Genomic DNA, 20,660 nt, shown 5'->3' with positions numbered 1-20,660 from the left:
CAGAGCAATATGTAAGAAACATTTCCTTCTAATTGTGTCTTCAGTCTTGATAATGTTTGTTCAAATCAAGTCTCTCATCTTAGTAAGTTCTCTTCAGGTTTTAGTGTCAAGGGGGAGCTATGAAAAGGAGCAGATCATTAGTTCAGATTCACAAGAACTGCTGCTGCAAGACCAGATCATCTATCAGAATTGTGGAATCAAGATGTATGGATCTCTTGCTAGCTCAAGATCATTCTATCTAAGCTACCATTTAAGAAGATGCTCACCTTTTAAAACATATTTTCAGTGTTCTAGACGTTTCAAAAGACATGGTGATCCTGAAAATGGCTTTCCATTTATTTTTATTTAGTCCAGTCTGGCCTTGCAACTAGTATTTTATCAGTACAGTTCTTTCTAGACTCACTGAGAGTTTCCTGATGATAAACACAGGGAGCACACCTCATATTCTGTCTGACAAAAGTTAAACCGTAATCCCACTGGAGTTCTTATTAAATCACATTGCCTTCTTCCCAGTATTTTTCAATTTTCTTGCTTTTCTTCATGATATTTTTGTATTTTATTTTTATTAGCAAATAATAAGTTGTGCCTACTTAGTTTTTAATTCACTGAAAATTTCAGAGTTTATATATCTCTTTTGGTACTCCAACTATCTCAATTACCTATATACTAAAAACGGCAAAATTTATAGACCTAGCCTCAAAACCTAGCCTGGAATATATTTAACACAAGTCACATAGAGCATGTTAATAAGTTGTTCAAAGATAATAAGCAGAGATAGCAGTCATTCTTATTTCATATTGCAAATTCCCTACATTCCATCAATTCAAACTCTGCAAAAAAAAAAAATCAGAGGTGGATAAAGGGCATGTTCTGCAAGAATGAAGACTAGAATTGCTGTCTTCAATACCACATAACAAAGCAGGATAGGTATGCTAATTCTCCTGTAACCACAGCACTCAGGAGGCAGAGACAGGGCATCCCTGGGACAAGGATGATAGCTACATTAGCCAAATTGGTTCAAATTGTTGTAGGTTCAGCAAGAGACTCTTCCTAAGTGAAGAAAGTGGCAAGCCATCCACAAAGCTACTTAACATCCACCTCTGACCTCCATACATAGATATATATGTGTGGTCACACACATGTGAACACATTATACATACAAAACACAATGATAAATTAGTGAACAAATTGCTTTGCCATAAAGAGACTATCCCATCATGAAAATGATTCTGGTGTCTATAGAGTTTATTAATATTATTATAACCAAATAACTCTTAAAAACTAATTTCAACTTTTGGATTATGAAAATGACAATTCAACTTCCAGAATACCCTTTTTGATTTCAAGGATGTATGGCCATTAAACACCAAACATAATGAATTCCTTCAATAAGCTTTTATCCCTTCTCCTCTAGCAGAATTAGATAAGAAAGAAGCTTTCCAAGCTTTGATTTTGGTTTATCTACTGTCAAGATTTTATTAATATTCAACAGGTCTCATCAGAAAGTCAAGGAGACAAAGCAGACAACTTTGGCAAAGTCAGTATACACCATCATTATATTGGCTAAACACTGAATAACATTTCAGAAAAAGAAAGCTGTACACTTTAATCAACCAGGACTCATTTCATATGCTTAAAATAAACACAAATATTGATTGTGTCATCAGACATACCAGTTGATTGCTGTCATTGGGAGCTTTGCCTTTTGTGTATTATTATATTAGGGTTTTTTTTTCCAATGTTGTCGTCCTCACTAAGCTAAGAACACTATTGTACTATGTCATCATTTACTGTGAATTCATATAGTATCATAAAATATTTCAATTTGATCTATGATTCTAAAGAAATTTTTAAGGAATCCTCTCAGACATTTGTTAGACATACACTTCCTTTCTAAGTCTTGATGACATTATCATTTTATAGACTTCCTAAAATCAATTTGCCCTAAAATTTATTTTACATATAGAATCTTAACTGCTTTCTTTGGAACACCCATTTTTATGATTACTAGGACACATGGAAAGTAAGCGTCTTTTGTTCACATATTTTTAAATGTTCATAACATTTCATTTAAAGTATCAGTGTAGCCTTTGATGTGTTGTTCATTATGAAAACTTTAGGAAGGAATGGTTGTTGGTTTTCACTAAATGTCCTCACATGCCTTCTTTGAATTTCCACAGAACTCTGTACCATGGAGTGTGGGAGCCATGGGGTGTGCTCAAGGGGAATATGCCAATGTGAAGAAGGCTGGGTAGGACCAACATGTGAAGAACGTTCCTGTCATTCTCACTGTGCTGAGCATGGCCAATGCAAAGATGGAAAATGTGAGTGCAGCCCTGGATGGGAGGGCGACCACTGCACAATTGGTAAGTGTCAGCATACTTTGACTAGAGTAAGTTAGGATAATTGAAGAAACAAGAACAGTCTATTGAGCCAGTTGTCATGATAGTCATAGATTTTGAAGTTGGAGAAAAGGGGAAAAAGAAATACTGACTACAAATATTCTGTGAACTAGAAGGTTTCTTCTTTAATAGTATTGTACTGTTTTCCTCTGTAATTTCTTTTCTCATTATTTCAGTGTTCTTTGTATTTTCTGCTTTCAACCACTGCGAGTTACGCAAATGAAAGATGATACATTGGAATAAAGTGTCATTAGTTAATAAGGCAAGAGCTTTTGTTGACAGTAACATTCACTGTCCATTTTTTTTGAAAAATATAGTTTATTTTTGTTGAAAGCACCTAAAGGCAATTTCTTTAAATGGGACTACTTTAACAGAGACCATTTGATATCATTAGAGGCTGTCTTTTATGTATATGAAAAAGGCACTCCTGACCTATTGTTAATAGAACTTCTGTGTTCAATTGTCTGTCTTCATTCAGTAGTACAGATTTTATGCTGAAGTAATCAGCCTTTTTCACAGCCTTGTTCTCAATTCACAAATTTTCAAGCAATGGTCAGACAGAATACCCTGTAGACAGGGGGGATGACAATGTAATAATTAAAATACCATGTGATATTCACATCATAAAAGATATTACTAATAATTAATATTTCTAGTGTAAAATAGTTTTTTAATCAGGCTTTCTATTTGTGTCCATATCTACACCACAAAGGTTTCTTGTATTTTGTTTTAATTGCATTCATGGCTTCTGTGATAAAATACATTGAGAAAAGCAACTTGGGAGAGAAGGAGTTTATTATTGGTCCCAGTTCCTGGTTACAATTCATTATAGTAAGGTAGTCACAGTAGCAGGAATTTTCAAGAGTTGGGCATATCACATCCATAATCAGGAATAGAGCAGAGTGAATGTATGTGTACTTGTGCTCAGCTCACTTTATCCTTTCTTAAACAGTTCAGGATCCCTACATAAAGAATGATACCATCATTAGAGTTCAGGGTCCCTACATAAAGAATGATACCACCTATGTTAGGTCAGTTTTCCCATCTCGATTTCATCAAGATAACCTCCCACAGGGAGCCCCACCGATCAGCCTGATCTAAATAATCCCTTTTTGAGACTCTCTTCCCTGATAATTCTAGGCTGTATAAAGTGACATTCAAAACTCCCCATTATACCCATTATGCACGTACAATGAAATAAATACAATTGTACAATTCCCATTGTTCCACTAAGGAAATGGGTCACAGTGTTCCATTAGCGTTTCCATGACTAGACAGAAAGTGTGCACCAAGCAAAGACAGAAATTATCTTTTGTTTCGGGTAATTTCTTTTTTGAAACTTGTTCATATAATGCATTTTAGCTTACTATTTCTCCTCTCCAAACTCTTCAAAAACCTTCCATCTCCCTATTCACCCAACTTCATGTTCCTTTTCTCTGAAAAGAAAAAGATAAACCCAAATATATACATAGAAGTACACACAAAAGTATTATTTGTGTTGACCAACTCCTTGCCTTGAGTACAGTTTTTGATATACAATTCATTGTCAGCATTTTCCCCCTAGTATACTGTACTGTGGCTTTCACTTTCAGGTGACATTATTTTGTTACAATGGTTGGATATGTCAAAGCAATGCATACTATTTATGTATATATATACATATATATCATATATACATATGATTTATATAAATTGCATTACTATTCTACTATAGGTACAGTAAGTCTTGTTCTATGACCATGGAAATAGTTAAGATTCCTTAAAAAGGTGGTAAGGGGTGATTCAGATGCAACTTAAGTAATTACATTTTGCAGGACAGTAAGTTTATTGACTTCACACGAGACTATTTCAATATTATGATAATTACCAAAGGTGGTTGCTCCAGAACTCCCTTCTAAAGATATTCCTAATAATAAGATAAAGGGAGACCTCTTTCATAGAAGTTATTACTAAAATGTAAAATATGAAGTTCTTATACTTTTAGTGAAATATGACACTTTTTAAGGAAGCCTAATAGAGTTTCTTGCAGAAAAGACATTAATAACTTTCCCACAGAAAATATTATTCTCAAAATACACAGGCCAGTGTACCAATATTTGAGCTGCATGTGTTTCAACAATCCATAGGTTGCCATTCTCCTTCCAGACAACAGAGGGTAAAGCATAAGTATGTGTTGTATAGTGTTTATCTCCCAGAAATTTATTTAATATTTCTCTCCCCCCCACTTTAGCTCACTACTTGGATGCTGTCCGAGGTAAGACTTTTTCTTAGTAGCAGGAATGTGCTTTTCAAAGCAATGTGCGTGTGAGAAAACAAAGGAGGTGGCATTTTGGTTTTATTTCTTTGGATTCGTTTGGTTGCTTGGTTAGTTTTTTACTTTGGGCAACCTTACTTAAATGTAATACTTCTGTGTTTATAGTAATGAGACTAGATGATAACTTGTTTTTCTCACATCCAAGTCAATGTTCCTACGGTATAGAATAGACTGGCAGTTTTAAGGACTCTTTTTCTGTGTTCTTTTGTAAAAACTTGTGGGAGAGGATTGCACATGAACACAAGTCTACAGACAATTATTAAATAAAGTAGGTTGAGGTAAACAGGTGAAGTATTATTCAAAACAATATATCTCTGTGTCCATGTATAAAATACTTCTGTCCTCATAAAGGCAGAATTTTCCCCATTCTAAGTACCTTATCCTCTGTCCCTCCAGGAATTTGCCTTTGACAGAAACAACAAGGGATTTTCTGTCAGATATGTGGTGTTTTTCTGTCCCAAATCACCTTGAGATTTCTCTTTCCATTGAGTATCCATTAGAATAGACATACAAACATTCCTTTTTCAAGGCTAAGGATACTCATTCTATGTCAAGACTTGGAGATATGATTTTTATCAAAGGTATCATTCTTTCTGTCTGCCTTCTGCTATTTTAAGGTTTTATTTCCTTTCTCTGGGTTACTGATAATTACTTGGAAAACCTTTTGGACAGAAGGTGGGGTTACTTCAATATTTTCAAACCCATGTTTATATTTATGCTTTTGAATTTTTCTTTTGAAGACATAAAGTGAAAAGAATGTTGATCGGACTATCCCTAATAAAAGCCATGTCTGGTCTTGTATGACTATTGGGAAAATATTCAAGACCTGTATATCATTATTGTTGTTGTTGTTCTTTCTATATATGTACCACTGATCACTTGGAACATGCACAGTTCCCTTTTGATAGACCCTACATCTGAACTATTGGCAGAAAGAGTAAGCCACATTTTCAGGAGCTACGAAATAAAAAGAAGCCTAATTCTAAAGAAGCAACATTGCCTGTCTTTGTGCTTTAGTAATTAGCGAAAAATATTCAAATATTATACTTCCTCTTGAGTATATTTTCCCAGTTATTCTCTAGAATTCTGAAACTCTATGTATGGCATATTTTGATCCCATAACTATTTTCTGAGTACTTAATATTATTATCTTAAATACAGTAATATGCTGGCTTTTACAAGAGATACCGCAGAAGTAAAATGCCCAGTGCTTAGCCCTCAGATCAATAGTAATCTTGAAAATCTGAATAGGTGCAAAAAAAGTGCAGCACATTTCTAAGGAATAAGCAAATACACCATGGTGTGGTCTGAACTACAAACCAACATACCTATGTCCTGAAGCACTAGAACACAGGGGGAAATCATCACAGGCGAGAAGCAGTTGAAGAAAGTTTCTCTTCATAGAAACTGCTGTCTTTCTCCAATTTATTGGCCATAACTAGATACAACATCATCTATCCCGTTTTGATAGAGATGAGGAGATACATTTTTCAAAAAGAAACAAACAAACAAAAAAATTTCCTTGTCCCCACCACAGTTTCCTTTCTATCTGAAGCAGAGGTTGGGAATTGGGGCTAGCATTAATAACACTTAATTGGCTCTCTAAGGAAAAACACTGCAAAGTCAGGGATAACAAGTTCCCTGGGAAGGTGTTGCAAGTAAGGAAGCTCTTCTTGCATTTATTCAGCACCTCATCCGAACAGAGCCCAGATGATTAAATTCTTCCCTGTAGGCAGATACATCACTGTTGGCCAATCCCATTCTGAAATCTCCGCAATTGTTACCCTCTGCTGTCTTTTCAGATGGCTGTCCAGGGCTCTGCTTTGGAAATGGACGCTGTACCCTGGATCAAAATGGTTGGCACTGTGTGTGTCAGGTTGGTTGGAGTGGGACAGGCTGCAATATTGTCATGGAAATGCTTTGTGGAGACAACTTGGACAATGATGGAGGTGAGTGACTTACAAAACATTCGTGTAAGAAAGCAAGAGACTTGCCTCTAGCACAGTAGTAACCAAGCTAAGAGGAAAAATTAAGAATCCTCAATATCAATAAGATTGAGGTGCATGGCATGATACTATTTTTAATTTCAATAATATTTTTAAAATATTGTTTATTGTTTATTTAAAATTACTCTGTCTGGGCAATGCTCCAAATGGTTTACATGTATAATATCTCATTTAATTGTAACCATAAATAGATGCAGAGTGTGTCTCAAAAACTAATAAATAAAACGTCATGTTAAGTTCTTAAATACAAAGAATATTGTCTTGTGTCCTCTGAAAGTCATCAAGTATTGCTAAGAGGTATAGACACAAGAGGGAGCGCTAAATAATTAAGAACAAAGAAAATATTTCATTTTGTGTACATTAGCATCTGACAACTTAACATCGTTATGATTATTCAGTTTGACATAACTTTTGTATTCTTTCTTGACAAGAAAATATGAAATTAACAACAAATGCTTTTCTAATTAAGGTACCGTGGGTTAAAATAAAGTAGATTATTAAATGTGGGGCCTATTTCCTATATTTGTGAGATACATTTCTTATCATTTCCATCCCAATAAAGAGCTTAAATTCGTAAGAGAGCAGATAGGGTTTAGGCTTTCACCTGGTTGTAAAAGTTTCTCCTTTGGGTTGGGAAGCTAGTTCATTGGACAGAGCCATCTCCTCCCAACACCTGAGAAGCAAAGACAGGGAATCCTTGCACTCCCCCTAGCTAATCTAGTCCTAAGTGGTAGACTCTGGATTGGGTGAAAGACTCTGCCTCAATGAAGAAAGTGAAGAGTAATCAAGGCAGACACCCAATGTCAGCTTCAGTCCTCCACACGTGTGCATAAACAAACACCCACACATGTACCACACACATGCACACCATATACACAAACAGAAGCAAAAGAAGCTTCTTCCTTTACATGTTATGGATGGAAAAACTAGAATTAATAGTAACAAGCATTAAGTACATAGAATGTGGTTATAAGTATTAAATGAGAACATTCAAGTAACCACATGAATTATAATGGAAGGACAACAGACATACACATACAGAGAGAATGGGGAAGTATACTCTTTTTTCCTAAAAAAAAGGTATATAGATCAACTGCTTGGCTGAGTTTCATTATCCTCTAATACCCATCTCTACTTTCTTTGTTTTAGTTTCATTCTATGCATCTTTTCCAGAATGCCTTCTCTTCACTCACATATCTCTGCCCACTATTTAAGTCTCAACTCAAGCCACATCTTCCATGAAGTCTCTGACTTCTGCTTCCTCAGCCTCCCCTGGTGCTTATAATAAGACTGTATGGTGCATATTATAAGCACCAGGGGAGGCTGAGGAAGCAGAAGTCATACAGTCTTAATTATATATCTTCTGTTTCACTTGATATGCATCAGGCATGGCGCATGTGCCATAGCTATTTGCCAACTATAATTGATAACAACAGTAATTCACTTGTATACAAAATTTACTATGAACCAGGCACTGTGCTGAGAATCTTACGTGAGTTATCTAATTTAACCCGTTCAGTGTAGGAACCTCAGTGCATGATATTTACAAATTATAAAACTAGGCACAGGAAAATAAAGTTTATAAAGAGTATATAGGAAGGAACTAAAAGATCTTGAGTGTAAGGCCAGGTGATACACCTTGTTCGTGTAACTGATAGAGATTTACTATCTGATGTGTTGATTGAAGGGTTATATTCACAAAATATGTTCACAGCCTATGCATTTGTAATTTCTGGACCAATTAAAGTCAAGCAAAATAAGTCTCCTGATTTTATCAAGTAATAAAAATAATGGAATATTTAATTATCAAGCCTCTTTATGTCTTCAAGGTCACACCAAGGGAGCCAAAAATGTTTAATGAATGGATCAATTAAACATTAATGAATTATTGAATTATCAGTTCTCAATGTCTATGTAATATGCGGGTGCAAAAAAAACCATAGACGATTTTACTGAATGTATATTGACCTCTGCACATTCCTTAAAACTGTGTATCTATATGCAAATGGAAAATCAAAGGCCTGATAAGAGCTGAGCATAGCTTATAATTGTCTCCTTAGGGACTAAGGTTAGAAAGCTCCATGAGAGTTTCAATTACCATTTTTCTTTTAGTGGGCCTAAGATAATATTGATGACAAATATAGATTGGCCTTTACATTAAGATAGAAAGAGAGATTGAATAACCACTAAAAGTGACTAGGATTTTAAACCCCTAATTCTATTTCTAAATGTTTACAATGAATACATTCAAGGTCCTTCATTTGGTGATTTCAGCTTTCCAGATTCTCCAAAGGGCAGAATTCATTTAGCTGACTATGACTAATGATTCGAATCATTCTTTGTATATTTGTATGTGCTTTAATTAAATCAAAACGTGTCAATTGAACATTCCTGAAAAAAGTAATACTAATTTCTATAATGCAATTCTTAAGAAATCTTCCAATCAAAGCCACATGGCTTCCAAGCAGTTGTTTCAAGAAGCTGCTACCCTGATTACTCCATATTCCACCTGATACTTCAAACTGCTTGGGATTTTTTTCTTGCATCTTAATCACCATTGAATATTCATTAGAACCACTGATACATCCTGCAGTTTTGACTTTAGTTACACTCTGATCTCAATGCATTGTAACTCTTAGTAAGTCATTGGGCTTCATTGAATATGTAAGTGACACAGCTTCCCTGTAAGCCAGCTAAGAGATGCTTGCAGAGTGAAAGCTGAGAACAAATAACCTTTGGATTTTTTCCCTAACATTTAAAAAAAAAAAAAAAAGAAAGAAAGAAAGGAAGAAAGAAAGAAAGAAAGAAAGAAAGAAAGAAAGAAAGAAAGAAAGGTCTCTTATTGTAAGTACTGATTACTATAAAAGTCACAACTCTGTCGAATACTGTGACCACAAGTATCCCTTTAAGCCCTTAGATTCCTGCATATATATGCAGGAAAAACAATGTCACGGGACCATCTATTGATTTGTTAGTCATGGGTCTTGAATTGAAAACATGATCACCAACTTTTACAACCCTGGGGGGAGTGGAATGAGCATTGTATTAGATTTATCCAAACAGCAAAAACAAATAGTGAATGGAACTATCATCAATAAAGTTTATTTCAAAGCTTTCATTTAAAAAAAAAGCAGTGAAAAATAGACAGATCAACACAACCAAATAAAAGACAAGATACATTCTTAGGTACAAATTTAAATTAAATCAGCACCAAAAAGTCCGTGTGAAGGAGCTGAAGACATAGCTCAATCAAGTGCTTACCATACCTGCGTCCGATCTCCAGTATCCATGCAAAAGCTTAAAGGCCTAGAGTAGGGACATCCACCTGAAATCTGTTGGGGAAGTAGAGAAAAGGCCATCGTTAGGACTTGCTAGCCAGCTAGCCTAGCCAAATTGTTCTATGAACTCCAGGTTCAGTGATGGACCTTGTCTCAGAAAACAACGAAAAAAGAGGAGGCCCAATAAGATGACTCAGCACATAAAGTTTCTTGCCACAGAAGCCTGAGAACCTGCATTCAATCTCCAAATGCCCAGAACAAATATAAGGTGGAAGGAAGAGAACAAGGGCCACTAAGTCGTCCTCTGACCTCCACGTTAACAGTGTAGCATGCATGTCTCCACACATACATCATATATAGACAAGCATGCACAAATACATACACATGTCTCAGAAAACCAAAAAAAAAAAGGTTTAAGTCCTTAATATTGACATTTGTTTGTTTGTTTGTTTATTTATTTATAGGCAGTGTTCTCTCTGCATGTACACTTACGGGCCAGAAGAGGACATCAGATCTCATTGCAGATGGTTGTGAGCCATCATGTGGGTACTGGGAATTGAACTTAGGTTGTCTGGATGAGCAACCAGTGCTTTTTACCATTAAGCCAACTCTCCAACCCCTCAATGTTTTCTTTTTATTTATTTGTTTATTTTTTGGAGCTCACAGAGATCCTCCTGCCTCTGCCTCCTGAGTGCTGCAATTAAAGGTGTGTGCCACCACCACCTGGCTCACTCTACTTTAAAGGAAAGGAAGTGGTATCTGAAATTGCAAAAAGATTGGGGCAGAATATTAAAAATATAGAAAAAGGATGTCTAATCACAACAGCCACTTTTCTCGGGTTTTTAAGAAATTTCTCCATTTGTCCCAACTTCTCATGTAGAAAGTGTTCTAGTGGTCTATGTTTATATTTGTTGGAAAAATCAGTTAGTTCATTGCCTAAAAGAGAATCATTTTCCAGGAATTGTTCTTCATAACAACTTACCATTAAAACTAGTAACTATTTACAAGGTCTTTTATAGTCATGTTTCTATTTTATAGAAAATATCACCACAGGTGAGTTATGAACACATACACACACATGGATCAATGAACTTCATGTTTTTACTATCACCAGCATGCTTCTGTTTTTAGTAAGTAATAAAAGACAAGGAGCCATGAGTTGACACCATTTGCTCTATTTAAGGGCCTCCCATTTTGTTTGACAATTTGGTTGTAGACAAAAGATGCAACACCAAAGAGATAGTCCTAATAATTCTTTTTTTACTATTCCTCCCCATTTCTGAACAACTCATTAATTAAATGACCATTGTCTGGTTGTAAGAGCCTAGAGTGCACATGCTTCCAGATGGAATTGAAAGGAGGAAAATCTAAACTTATAACTGTAGTTTACAAGATCGGTGGCTGGGTCTAACCCACTACCTACTAAGGCAGCTATTTGATATCCATCTATGTAGTTTACAGTGTTGAAATGGATATTACTTGAAATAAAATAATTTAATTAAGGTAATGTGTGAAAACCCTATTAACATATATTTATGTGCATTAAGTGGGGTTTTGTTAATGTCTAGCTAAATTTACAGTTGTCCTAGAAGTAGGACAATTTTGAGCATTGACAGATCTTCTACTCTATCACCATGAAAAAGATAAACTTCAATGCAGCCTCTGTCCAAGTGATAACAAATCCTTAAATCAATAAAATTCAATGAATGAAAAGTTCCTGTCATATTAATATAGTGTCTACCAACTCACCATTGTATAGGGTCCAATCTATTCAGAGTTTGTTCCTAATTGAACACATTCCAATGAACTGATTTGCTGAACAGTATTAAGGCTATTTCAATAAGACTGAGGCTGAACATTTTAAACTATGAATGTAAACCATTTGCACACACCTCTAAGACTCTATGCCTAGATACTATGTAGTCGTTATATTCCAGACATTGGCATAATAACAAGTAGCATTTATTAGCTACTAGTTACAAACTAGACAATGTGAAAATTCTTAATATTTAACTTTCCAAATTTACTGGACTTCAAATGGCATAAAAAAAAACAAAGTAATAATTTTAAAAATCTTGATTTTATTTGTACTTAAGATACTTTGACCATTATCAAGGCTACAAACATATCTAACAGGCCAAAAGTCACCTTCTATATCTTTGTAGTTTTTAAGATCTACCATGTTATGAAATTTTGAGTCCATAATACTATATTATTGTATACATGAGACGGTTCATCATCTATAACTTTATAACATTGAATCAATGACTCACATAACCCCATCTCACACCTTCTGGAAAATGTTCTTATGTCATTTACTTTTATAAGTTTGATTGCATTCTTCAAATAAGAGCAATCATGAAGTATTTATTCTTTCCTGCTAACTTCAGTATAATATCATCCAGTCTATGTTCATACTACTCTGGAAGCATCCAATGTTGTATTTAGAATCATTACAACATATGAACTTTGCAACCCCTTATTGGAAGGCATTGTTACCCACAACTTATAGGAAAAGAACCTGAGAGTTCAGGAGTAGAATTGCTTAGTCCAGAGTCCAGATTGTAAGTGCCAAAGTATACTTAGGAATCAATGTTGTTTGAGGGGTTTTTGTTGTTGTTGTTGTTGTTTCTTTTTAACCTTAATTGATTCAAGTGTTCTAAATACCTATATATAGTCAGGGACTTAGAAATCCTACAGAATCTGAGAATTCTGGTAATATTCACTACTTAGATAGGGATATTAAACTAAGATTTCTGAACAGAACACAATATGTTAATATGACTCCCACATAACGTATAGCAATGGAATCACATTTAGACTCTTTTCCTCTAATTGTAAAATGAATCTGAAAATATCTATGTAAAAATGTGCTGCAGAGGTTAGCTAAAATGATACATTTGGAAGCACCTAATACTTAAAAAATATTAACTAGTTCACACAAAGTTGAAAATTATTTGGGAAACCCTACCAAAACTCAGCTGTCCGTTTCTGCTAAAACAATAGTATGGGTAGTATGAGTAAGTTCATTCAACATTTAGGCCAACATGAGTTTCTCCTATATTGTTCATATCTCCTTTTCTAGTCTCTTTTTCAGCAAAGGCACACATCTGATAGGCAAACATTTACCTCTGATTACTTGATCACATAGAAACAAAAAGTATACTTGATTTTCATCAGCATGAATTGAGTCAATTTGAAATAGACCCAGATTGGTTAGCAAACCTAGGGTCAATGAACACTATGTTTAGTCTCCCAAGACAATGTAACCTCTCTTTTTTTTTGCTCTCTTTTATTGTTATTCTGTTAAAGAAAACAATTTCTGAAAATAAAATCAGCTAACATGATATGTTCTTACCTGACACTCTGAGCTTGGCTGTCAGTAGGGTGCCACAGCTTCCATTTCAGAACAATAAAAGAACTGTTAATAGACAAAAGAAAAAAACACACACATCCAGTGTGACTGTCATTTGCACTTCTTTGTAACAGTCTAGACATACTGTTTGGGGTGTTATCCAATGTGATAATTGGTACGTAGATCTTTACCCGTGTGCAGGGTTTGCCTGCAAATTATAATTCAGGGTTTCATGCCATTGCTGGCCTGCTTTCCTGTTACCTTTCAAAATTCAACAGTGTCTTGCTATTATTTTCAGAAAGAAAATCTCATAGGGTCAGCTCTATATATAATAGGCAATTACCAAATATAAGAGATTCCTTGAATTCTGCATCACATATCTAGATGAAAACCTAATTCCCAATTTTGAATTAGTTTAATGTTTAGTTTCAGAATCCAGTTTTGAAGATTACTATGACATTTGTATTTATTTAAAATCAGTTTATTTTCCATAATAAGTCTGAATCATAGTTTATAGGATGAGGTCTGTCAACATCCAAAACTATTATTAGTGCATTTGTTAACACCAAATACAATACTAGGTGCTTCCATGTACATTATGCTAATAATAAAAAAACACTATTCAATAAGAATGTAAGATAAAGATGAATTTGCATTTGACTCTCATATTTTTCAGTGTCTGGAATATGGGACACCAATAGCAAACATTAGAAAAACTCTTTTAATACATCTGATGTTGTTGCCAAGTTCTCTACACATTCAGATGTTGAATTCACAGAAGAGTAAAGAGATAATATGCTAATAAGCAACTGAGAACATCTTATCAGAGAAAGAGGTAGTAATGTCATCTAAAATCCAGGGACTATCGGCTAATATATTTTTGCTGAATGATGAAAGAGGAAGGGGACTTGTTTTTGAAATGAAACCTTATGTAAACGTTAGTTATAAGTGTAAAAGAAATGTGCTCGTGGAGATACAGAAAGAAAGCATGGTCAAAAGTCGACTAAACAGGGAAAACAGGCAAAAAAAGCAAACTCCATTTTAAAACAAAGTACTATCTATGGTACAGGGAATTTGAAAAGGCCACGTGTAGGGGAAAATATCTTTCTGGGTGCCCCAAGGCTACTCTTCCAAATTCCTACTCTCTTCCTGTTGCTCGCTTTCATTGCTCCCAGCTATGGTACATCCTCCTTAGCTCAAATGGAGCATCTAAGTGAGGGAGGGGAGCAAGCAAAATTGCTGCAGGAAACCAGTGCCTGTAACTCTTTTTTCACTCTCTCCTTTTTTTTTTTTTTTTTTTTTTGTCGTTTAACATAACAACCATAGTTCTGCCTCCCTCCCCTCCTCCTGCTTCTCCCACCTTCTCCCTACCCACTATCTACTCCTCAGAGAGGGTAAGGCCTTCCATTGGGAGTCTACTAAGCCTGGCATATCAAGTTGAGAAAGCACCAAGTCCCTCCCCACTGCATCAAGGCTGAGCAAGGTATCCCGCCATAGCGAATGGACTCTACAAAAACAGTTCATACGCCACGGATAAATCCTGGTCCCACCGCCAAAGGGCCCACAAACTGCCCTGTCACCCACAGACAGAGGGCCTAGTTTGGTTCCTTGCAGGCTCCCCAGCTGTCTGTCCAGCTCGGATCAGCTGTTTCTGTGGGTTTCCCCGACACGATCTTTTTGTTCCCCCACCATTACCTCCTCCCTCCCTTTTACTGGACTCCAGGAGCACAGACCAGCGCTTGTAACTTTCATCTTAAGGAACCCCTGATCCACCTGAACGCCTCTGTTCCACTGCGAGCTAAGATTAGTGTCTTTATATTTACCCTTGTTAAACAACTCAATTAGAGCCACTTGCCTGCTCTAAGGACCTTGGAAGGACTTTAAATTTTTTGCTTATTGGATATGGAGTGAAGTGTCCATCTGCTCAGTTAATCACCACAACCACATTTCTTTTCGTTGATTAGAACTCTCTTAGAGTTCTTCTCATATTTCACTGGTATAAGTGGCAGCTGTTTAAACACCTATTTTATCCTACTAAATCCAGAATCCCTAGGGGGAAAGGGGTCGTTTTCTTTCATTACCTCCCAATCAAAGAACAAAGCATTTTATACCTTTTACATTCTAAATAGTCAGTCCCCCCGCCCTTCCATAAGTCTTGTGTCTTTCATGGCTACTTTTCCAAAGAGTGAAACTTTTAAATGGCTCTTTTTTTCCTTCATACAAGTGGATTCAGGAGTTCAAGGCAAATGATGAAGGCCCCAAAAGGGAGAGAAAGTGACTAAGTTGATAGATACTAGGTTTCGTAATAACTGCATACATTCTCATTGCTTGTATAAATTCCTGAAATAAAATAAAAGGATAATTTGCTACTTTAGTAGGCTTCAGAATCACCCATATTAAGTGAGTGCAGTCTTGGGACAAAGACAAATTCCAGTTCAGTGGGTAGAATTCAGGTATGTGGATACTTAACACGCTCCACAGTTAATTGGCTGCACTTTTGAAAATCACTGTCCTACATACTTTATCACGACAAAAATCTCAACCTCTGTTTTAAGAATTATCAATAGACAGTCATGTTAAAATGATTTGTAAATGCAAATAAAGTCAGGTTGTCAGGTACTAGTTAATTGTGTATTCCCCGACAGAACTTTTTTTAAAAGACAAACATAGTTATCATTCCTACTGAGTGTTCTCATTGAAGTATACCGAACTATACCTAACAGAATACTTTGACTGAAAGCTACATTGAAGTTGTATAGTCTCCAGTTAACAAGTACTAGAGAATTCCAAACTGGAAGATTCATGAACGAAATAGTTGGAATTTCTCCAGAGTGCCCTAAAAACTCAGTGAGTAGCAATTCCTGAGAAACGTGCAAATGTAACAGGCTCTAATCTCAAAACAAGACTGGTGAACATTACATTTACTGTCTTTCTCCATTTTGCATATTTTTGACTATATTGTTTTCTTGAAAGGGAAATGCCGCTATTGATTTGTTTTGTCTTCCAGATGGTTTGACTGATTGTGTGGACCCAGATTGCTGTCAACAAAGCAACTGTTATGTAAGCCCACTCTGTCAGGGCTCACCAGACCCTCTTGACCTCATTCAACAAAGCCAGCCCCTCTTCTCACAGCACACTTCAAGACTCTTCTATGATCGAATCAAATTTCTTATTGGCAAGGACAGCACTCATGTCATCCCTCAAGAGGTCTCATTTGACAGCAGGTATATAGAAATTTATTTTGTCCTTACTAAAAGTGTTCATGATTTTCCTTCAGAAAAAAAAAAAAAAGAAAATTGTCTTCTAAGGATCTAGTGGTTTCTCATCCCTTCTCACAATAGTGCTATCTTCAGACTTCTGTTAAATGCCTACAGTGTTACCAATTTGTTTCTAAATGCCAACTGGTCAGATTCTATAACATAGAAGTTATAGCACATGTCTATGTCTCTATGAAAATGGGTATTTGATGACAAAATGGAAGGATAATTTGCAAACTTACTATTTAACTTCTGGAATCTTTTTGAAAAATCTTGAATTTCAATAGCTAAATTTTAGGTTCTGTTTCATGATGAAAAGTGTTACAAGGTCAAAGGGTTGACTGATTTAATATCTTAATGGAAAATTCAAAATGGGAAATATCTGTCTTCTCAGACGGCTCAAATGTACGAATTACCTTTAAAGATCTGACAAGGTCCAATCCATTTAAATCAATTCACTTATTTAAAGTATGATAACCACTGAATACCAATGAACAAATCCTTATTATTAATAACAAACTTTAATAGTTAGTGCTAGGTATAGGTGGTCTGTAATTTAAGATCTCAAAAATGTCCTCCTTGGAACAGGAGAGATGGTTAGGTGATTTAACAGCCCTTATTGTTCTTTCAGATGATCCACGTTCAGCTCCCAGAACCCACATGCTGCTTCACCACTATAAGTAACTCCAGTTTTTAGGAGATTCAACACCATTTTCTGATGTCTGCAGGCCCCTATATACACTTTGTGCACAAACATACACTCAGGCACACAATACACACACACACACACAAATACCACAACCCAAAGGATTCAGTATTTCAACAATTTGAGACCAGTGACTAAGAAAATTACTAGTCAGTGTTAACCTTTACACAGTAAAAAGGGAGGGAAATAAAGGTGTATGTGGAAACTGTACTTCATTCCCTTCTCTTCAGTTGAATATTAGAAATTTCATTGAAGCCAAAATGCTTTTCTTTATTTTATTACTATGTTGCTCTGCCCTTTTGAGCTTTCAATATAACCCAAAACCAATGCCAATATATCTCAAGAAAGGGTTTTTCTTCTAGAGACTCTAGACAAAGTTTGTCTTCCCCCAAAAGATTCAGTAATCCCCTCTTCGAAACGTTCCATCTTTGAGATGCAAGTAATCAATGGAATTATTTAAATATTGAAGACTTACTTCTAGAACACAAAAGAACAGAAAAAATTGAAGGCAGTCATTACCTCCATATTCTTAGTTAAGGTAAAGGGACAGTCCACTCTATAGCTTTCTTCATACTTTAGGAGAAATCAGTACCAAAGAAGGGGGGGATTGAGAGGAAAAAAATAACCTTCATGACTTGAGATGTGTTGAATAACATGTTGAATTCAATAAGGGAGAAAGTCAAGACCTGTGAGAGACAGAATACAAGTCTTTGTGACCCAGAGCAGGGCACTTGAGCAATAAACTTAGAAAAGTCAAGACAAACAAACCCCTGTGGTTCAGCTTCACGCTTCAGCAGTGCTTGCTAGGTAGTGCTTGCTAGGCACTCACACAGTGAAGAAAACTATTACTTTGGGTGGTTAATGCCCTTGTCCTCCTCCTGGTTTGATTGAGTTTTCCCATTCTTTTGCAAAATGCTCCAAGTTATCATTTGACTCTGCAAGTTGCATTTAAATTCAAAACAATGGGGCTCCATCCAGAGGTCTCTGCTATTAGAGTCCTAGCTGTCAGGAAAGACGTCCAGGGAGAGTACATGAATACAGGCAATCCAACTGTGTTTTCTCTGACAAAAAAAAAAAATGCATTCATGTTTCCTTGGTTTACCTTTGGGCAAAATAAATTCATTTTTGTTCACATATGTAAATGACAATTACAATCTCTCTGGTACACCCATATAATACTTTTTGGTTTGCAAAGCACCTAAGCACATACTATTGCATTTTGTTTTCCCAGTATCCCAGTGAAATGGGCCAATTGTATTTGGTACATTTTATGTGTAAGAAAACTGAGATTCAAAGAGTCTAAATCACCCAGACAGCAAGTTTGTTTTGTAGCGATCCCTGTAAACTTTCCATTACACCACAGCTGCCCCATTCCCACTTATCTTTCAATTTTTCTGGTGACATGAACCAAATTTATCTTGGATAAATGACACAAGAAACTTTGAAACCAAGAAGTTCTTAAAAAAACAACTTCAGTTAATAATATTTTAAGAGCATAAGTTATAAACTTTTAATCAGTGCTAATGAAGTACTTCTTTGAAGATGAACACAATTGAATGTCATGAAATGGACATTTTGCTACATGGCTACTGCTATCGTGTACTGATTGTGTGTCTGACCTCTGCTAGCCTTTGATCTGTGTTATTCCATCTAATTCTTATAAAATTGTTCATGGGATGATTCTTGAAAAGTTTCACTTTTAAATGAGGGAATTGAGGTGTTAAGGAAGCGATTTCAACAAAGTCATAATGAGTGTCAGACCCTGGATTTGAACCCATGCACACTCGTCCTGAAAGCCTGATCTTTACAACACTGCACTGAGCCACAGTGGCTTAAATAAAAAAAAAAACTGGAGCATGTGACTGTAGTGTAACTCATGACTCTTACACAACCTTGACCGTAGACTAACTTCTCTCAAATAAATAGAAGATATGTAGATGCCATAATTCACCAAATCACGTTTTTTGATATTTTTGTTTGTTTGTTTTGGGTTTTTTTTTTTTTTGTCTTTGCCACATAGCTGAGCGACATCTGGGTAGACAGGTAAAGAAAGCAAAAATTGGAAACTTGGGAGTGGAGGTGGGGTGGGGGTAAGGGGAGATGGGGAGAAAAAGGTGAGAAGGGGGAATGGGGAGAGCTTGGGGGAATGGGATGGTTGGGATGGAGGAAGGGTGGATATGGGAGCAGGGAAGTATATATCTTAATTAAGGGATCCATTTTAGGGTTGGCAAGAGACTTGACTCTAGAGGTGTACCCAGGTGTCCATGGAGATGCCCCCAGCTAGATCCTTGTGCAGCTGACGAGAGGGAGCCTGAAATGGCCTTATCCTGTAGCCATACTGATGAATATCTTGCATATCACCATAGAATCTTCATCTGGCGATGGATGAAGCTAGAGACAAGAGACCCACATTGGAGCATTAGACTGAGCTCCCAAGGTCCAAATGAGGAGCAGAAGGAGGGAGGACATGAGCAAGGAAATCAGTATTGCGAGGGGTGCGCCCACCCACTGAGATGGTGGGGCTGATCTAATGAGAGTTTTTTTTTTCTTTTTTCAATCTACTTCAAACATGACTGCAAAGTAAACCACATAATCTACATGGCCTGTATTACTTATTACTTTTTAATAATGTAAATAGGTGAACAGAAGCATTATTGATCTTTAGTGTCTAAGCATTTAATCACTATTAATAATGTAGAAGGTTTTTATAAATATGTAAAAACATGAGTACATTAAACTAAATGACAGCAGTAATTTTCAAAGCCAGACATTTCACTCACCATCGCTAATGGAGAACTGCATTTAAAAACAACATCTTACCAGGGTTACTGCAATCACTGACAGTAAGTCTGGCCAAACTCATTTATCTACTTAGTAACTATGAGAAGTTGATCCCCACATTACTCTTTGTCATGTGTCTTTATCAGATGTTTTTCAAAATTATGCCACGGATGCATTTTGTTTTGCCTGACATTTATGAAGAGACCAAATATAAAAGTTTGATTATAAAATTCTTCTAGAAAATTCACAAAGCTAAGCACTGCCAGGCACACAGTTACATCATAGGCGGTCTGGAGCTGAGGGACAGCGGTTCCTCAAGATGAGACATACAATGCCTGTGTAATGCATCGCTGTTTCTATCGTACCTGGGTCATTTACCAATTTTCTAGTGACATGTGTTTCTCTGTTGGCATTTGAGGTTTTCAACTCTGATCTATGGAATCTCTGTGGCTTTCCTTGAAAAGATTTGATGACTATGTAGCTGGGGCTGATCACTTTCTCCAATTGTCTTTATATATTGGTTATCATTTTACTTAATTTCTGAACTTTTATTTTGGCTTT

At 36.0% G+C, this 20,660-nt stretch overlaps 1 protein-coding gene across 3 annotated transcripts in view; it reads left to right on the top strand.

Annotated features, from left to right (window-relative positions):
* The window catches only part of Tenm1 (teneurin transmembrane protein 1), a 570,621-nt gene that overhangs the window by 400,640 nt on the left and 149,321 nt on the right, over positions 1-20,660 (top strand). For all 3 annotated transcript variants that reach the window (XM_050118835.1, XM_050118834.1, XM_050118833.1), the window contains exons 12-15: positions 2,181-2,366; positions 4,633-4,656; positions 6,519-6,665; positions 16,363-16,579. In XM_050118835.1, coding sequence (XP_049974792.1) covers positions 2,181-2,366; positions 4,633-4,656; positions 6,519-6,665; positions 16,363-16,579 — 574 coding nt within the window. The remainder of the gene's footprint in view (positions 1-2,180; positions 2,367-4,632; positions 4,657-6,518; positions 6,666-16,362; positions 16,580-20,660) is intronic.

The sequence above is a fragment of the Alexandromys fortis genome, unplaced genomic scaffold, assembly GCF_014885135.2.
Source record: "Alexandromys fortis isolate MF-2015 unplaced genomic scaffold, M_Fortis_MF-2015_v1.1 scaffold_114, whole genome shotgun sequence".
Lineage (NCBI taxonomy): Eukaryota > Metazoa > Chordata > Mammalia > Rodentia > Cricetidae > Alexandromys > Alexandromys fortis.
The sequence above is the reverse complement of the archived record's forward strand: the minus strand, read 5'-3'. Positions and strand labels throughout refer to the sequence as shown.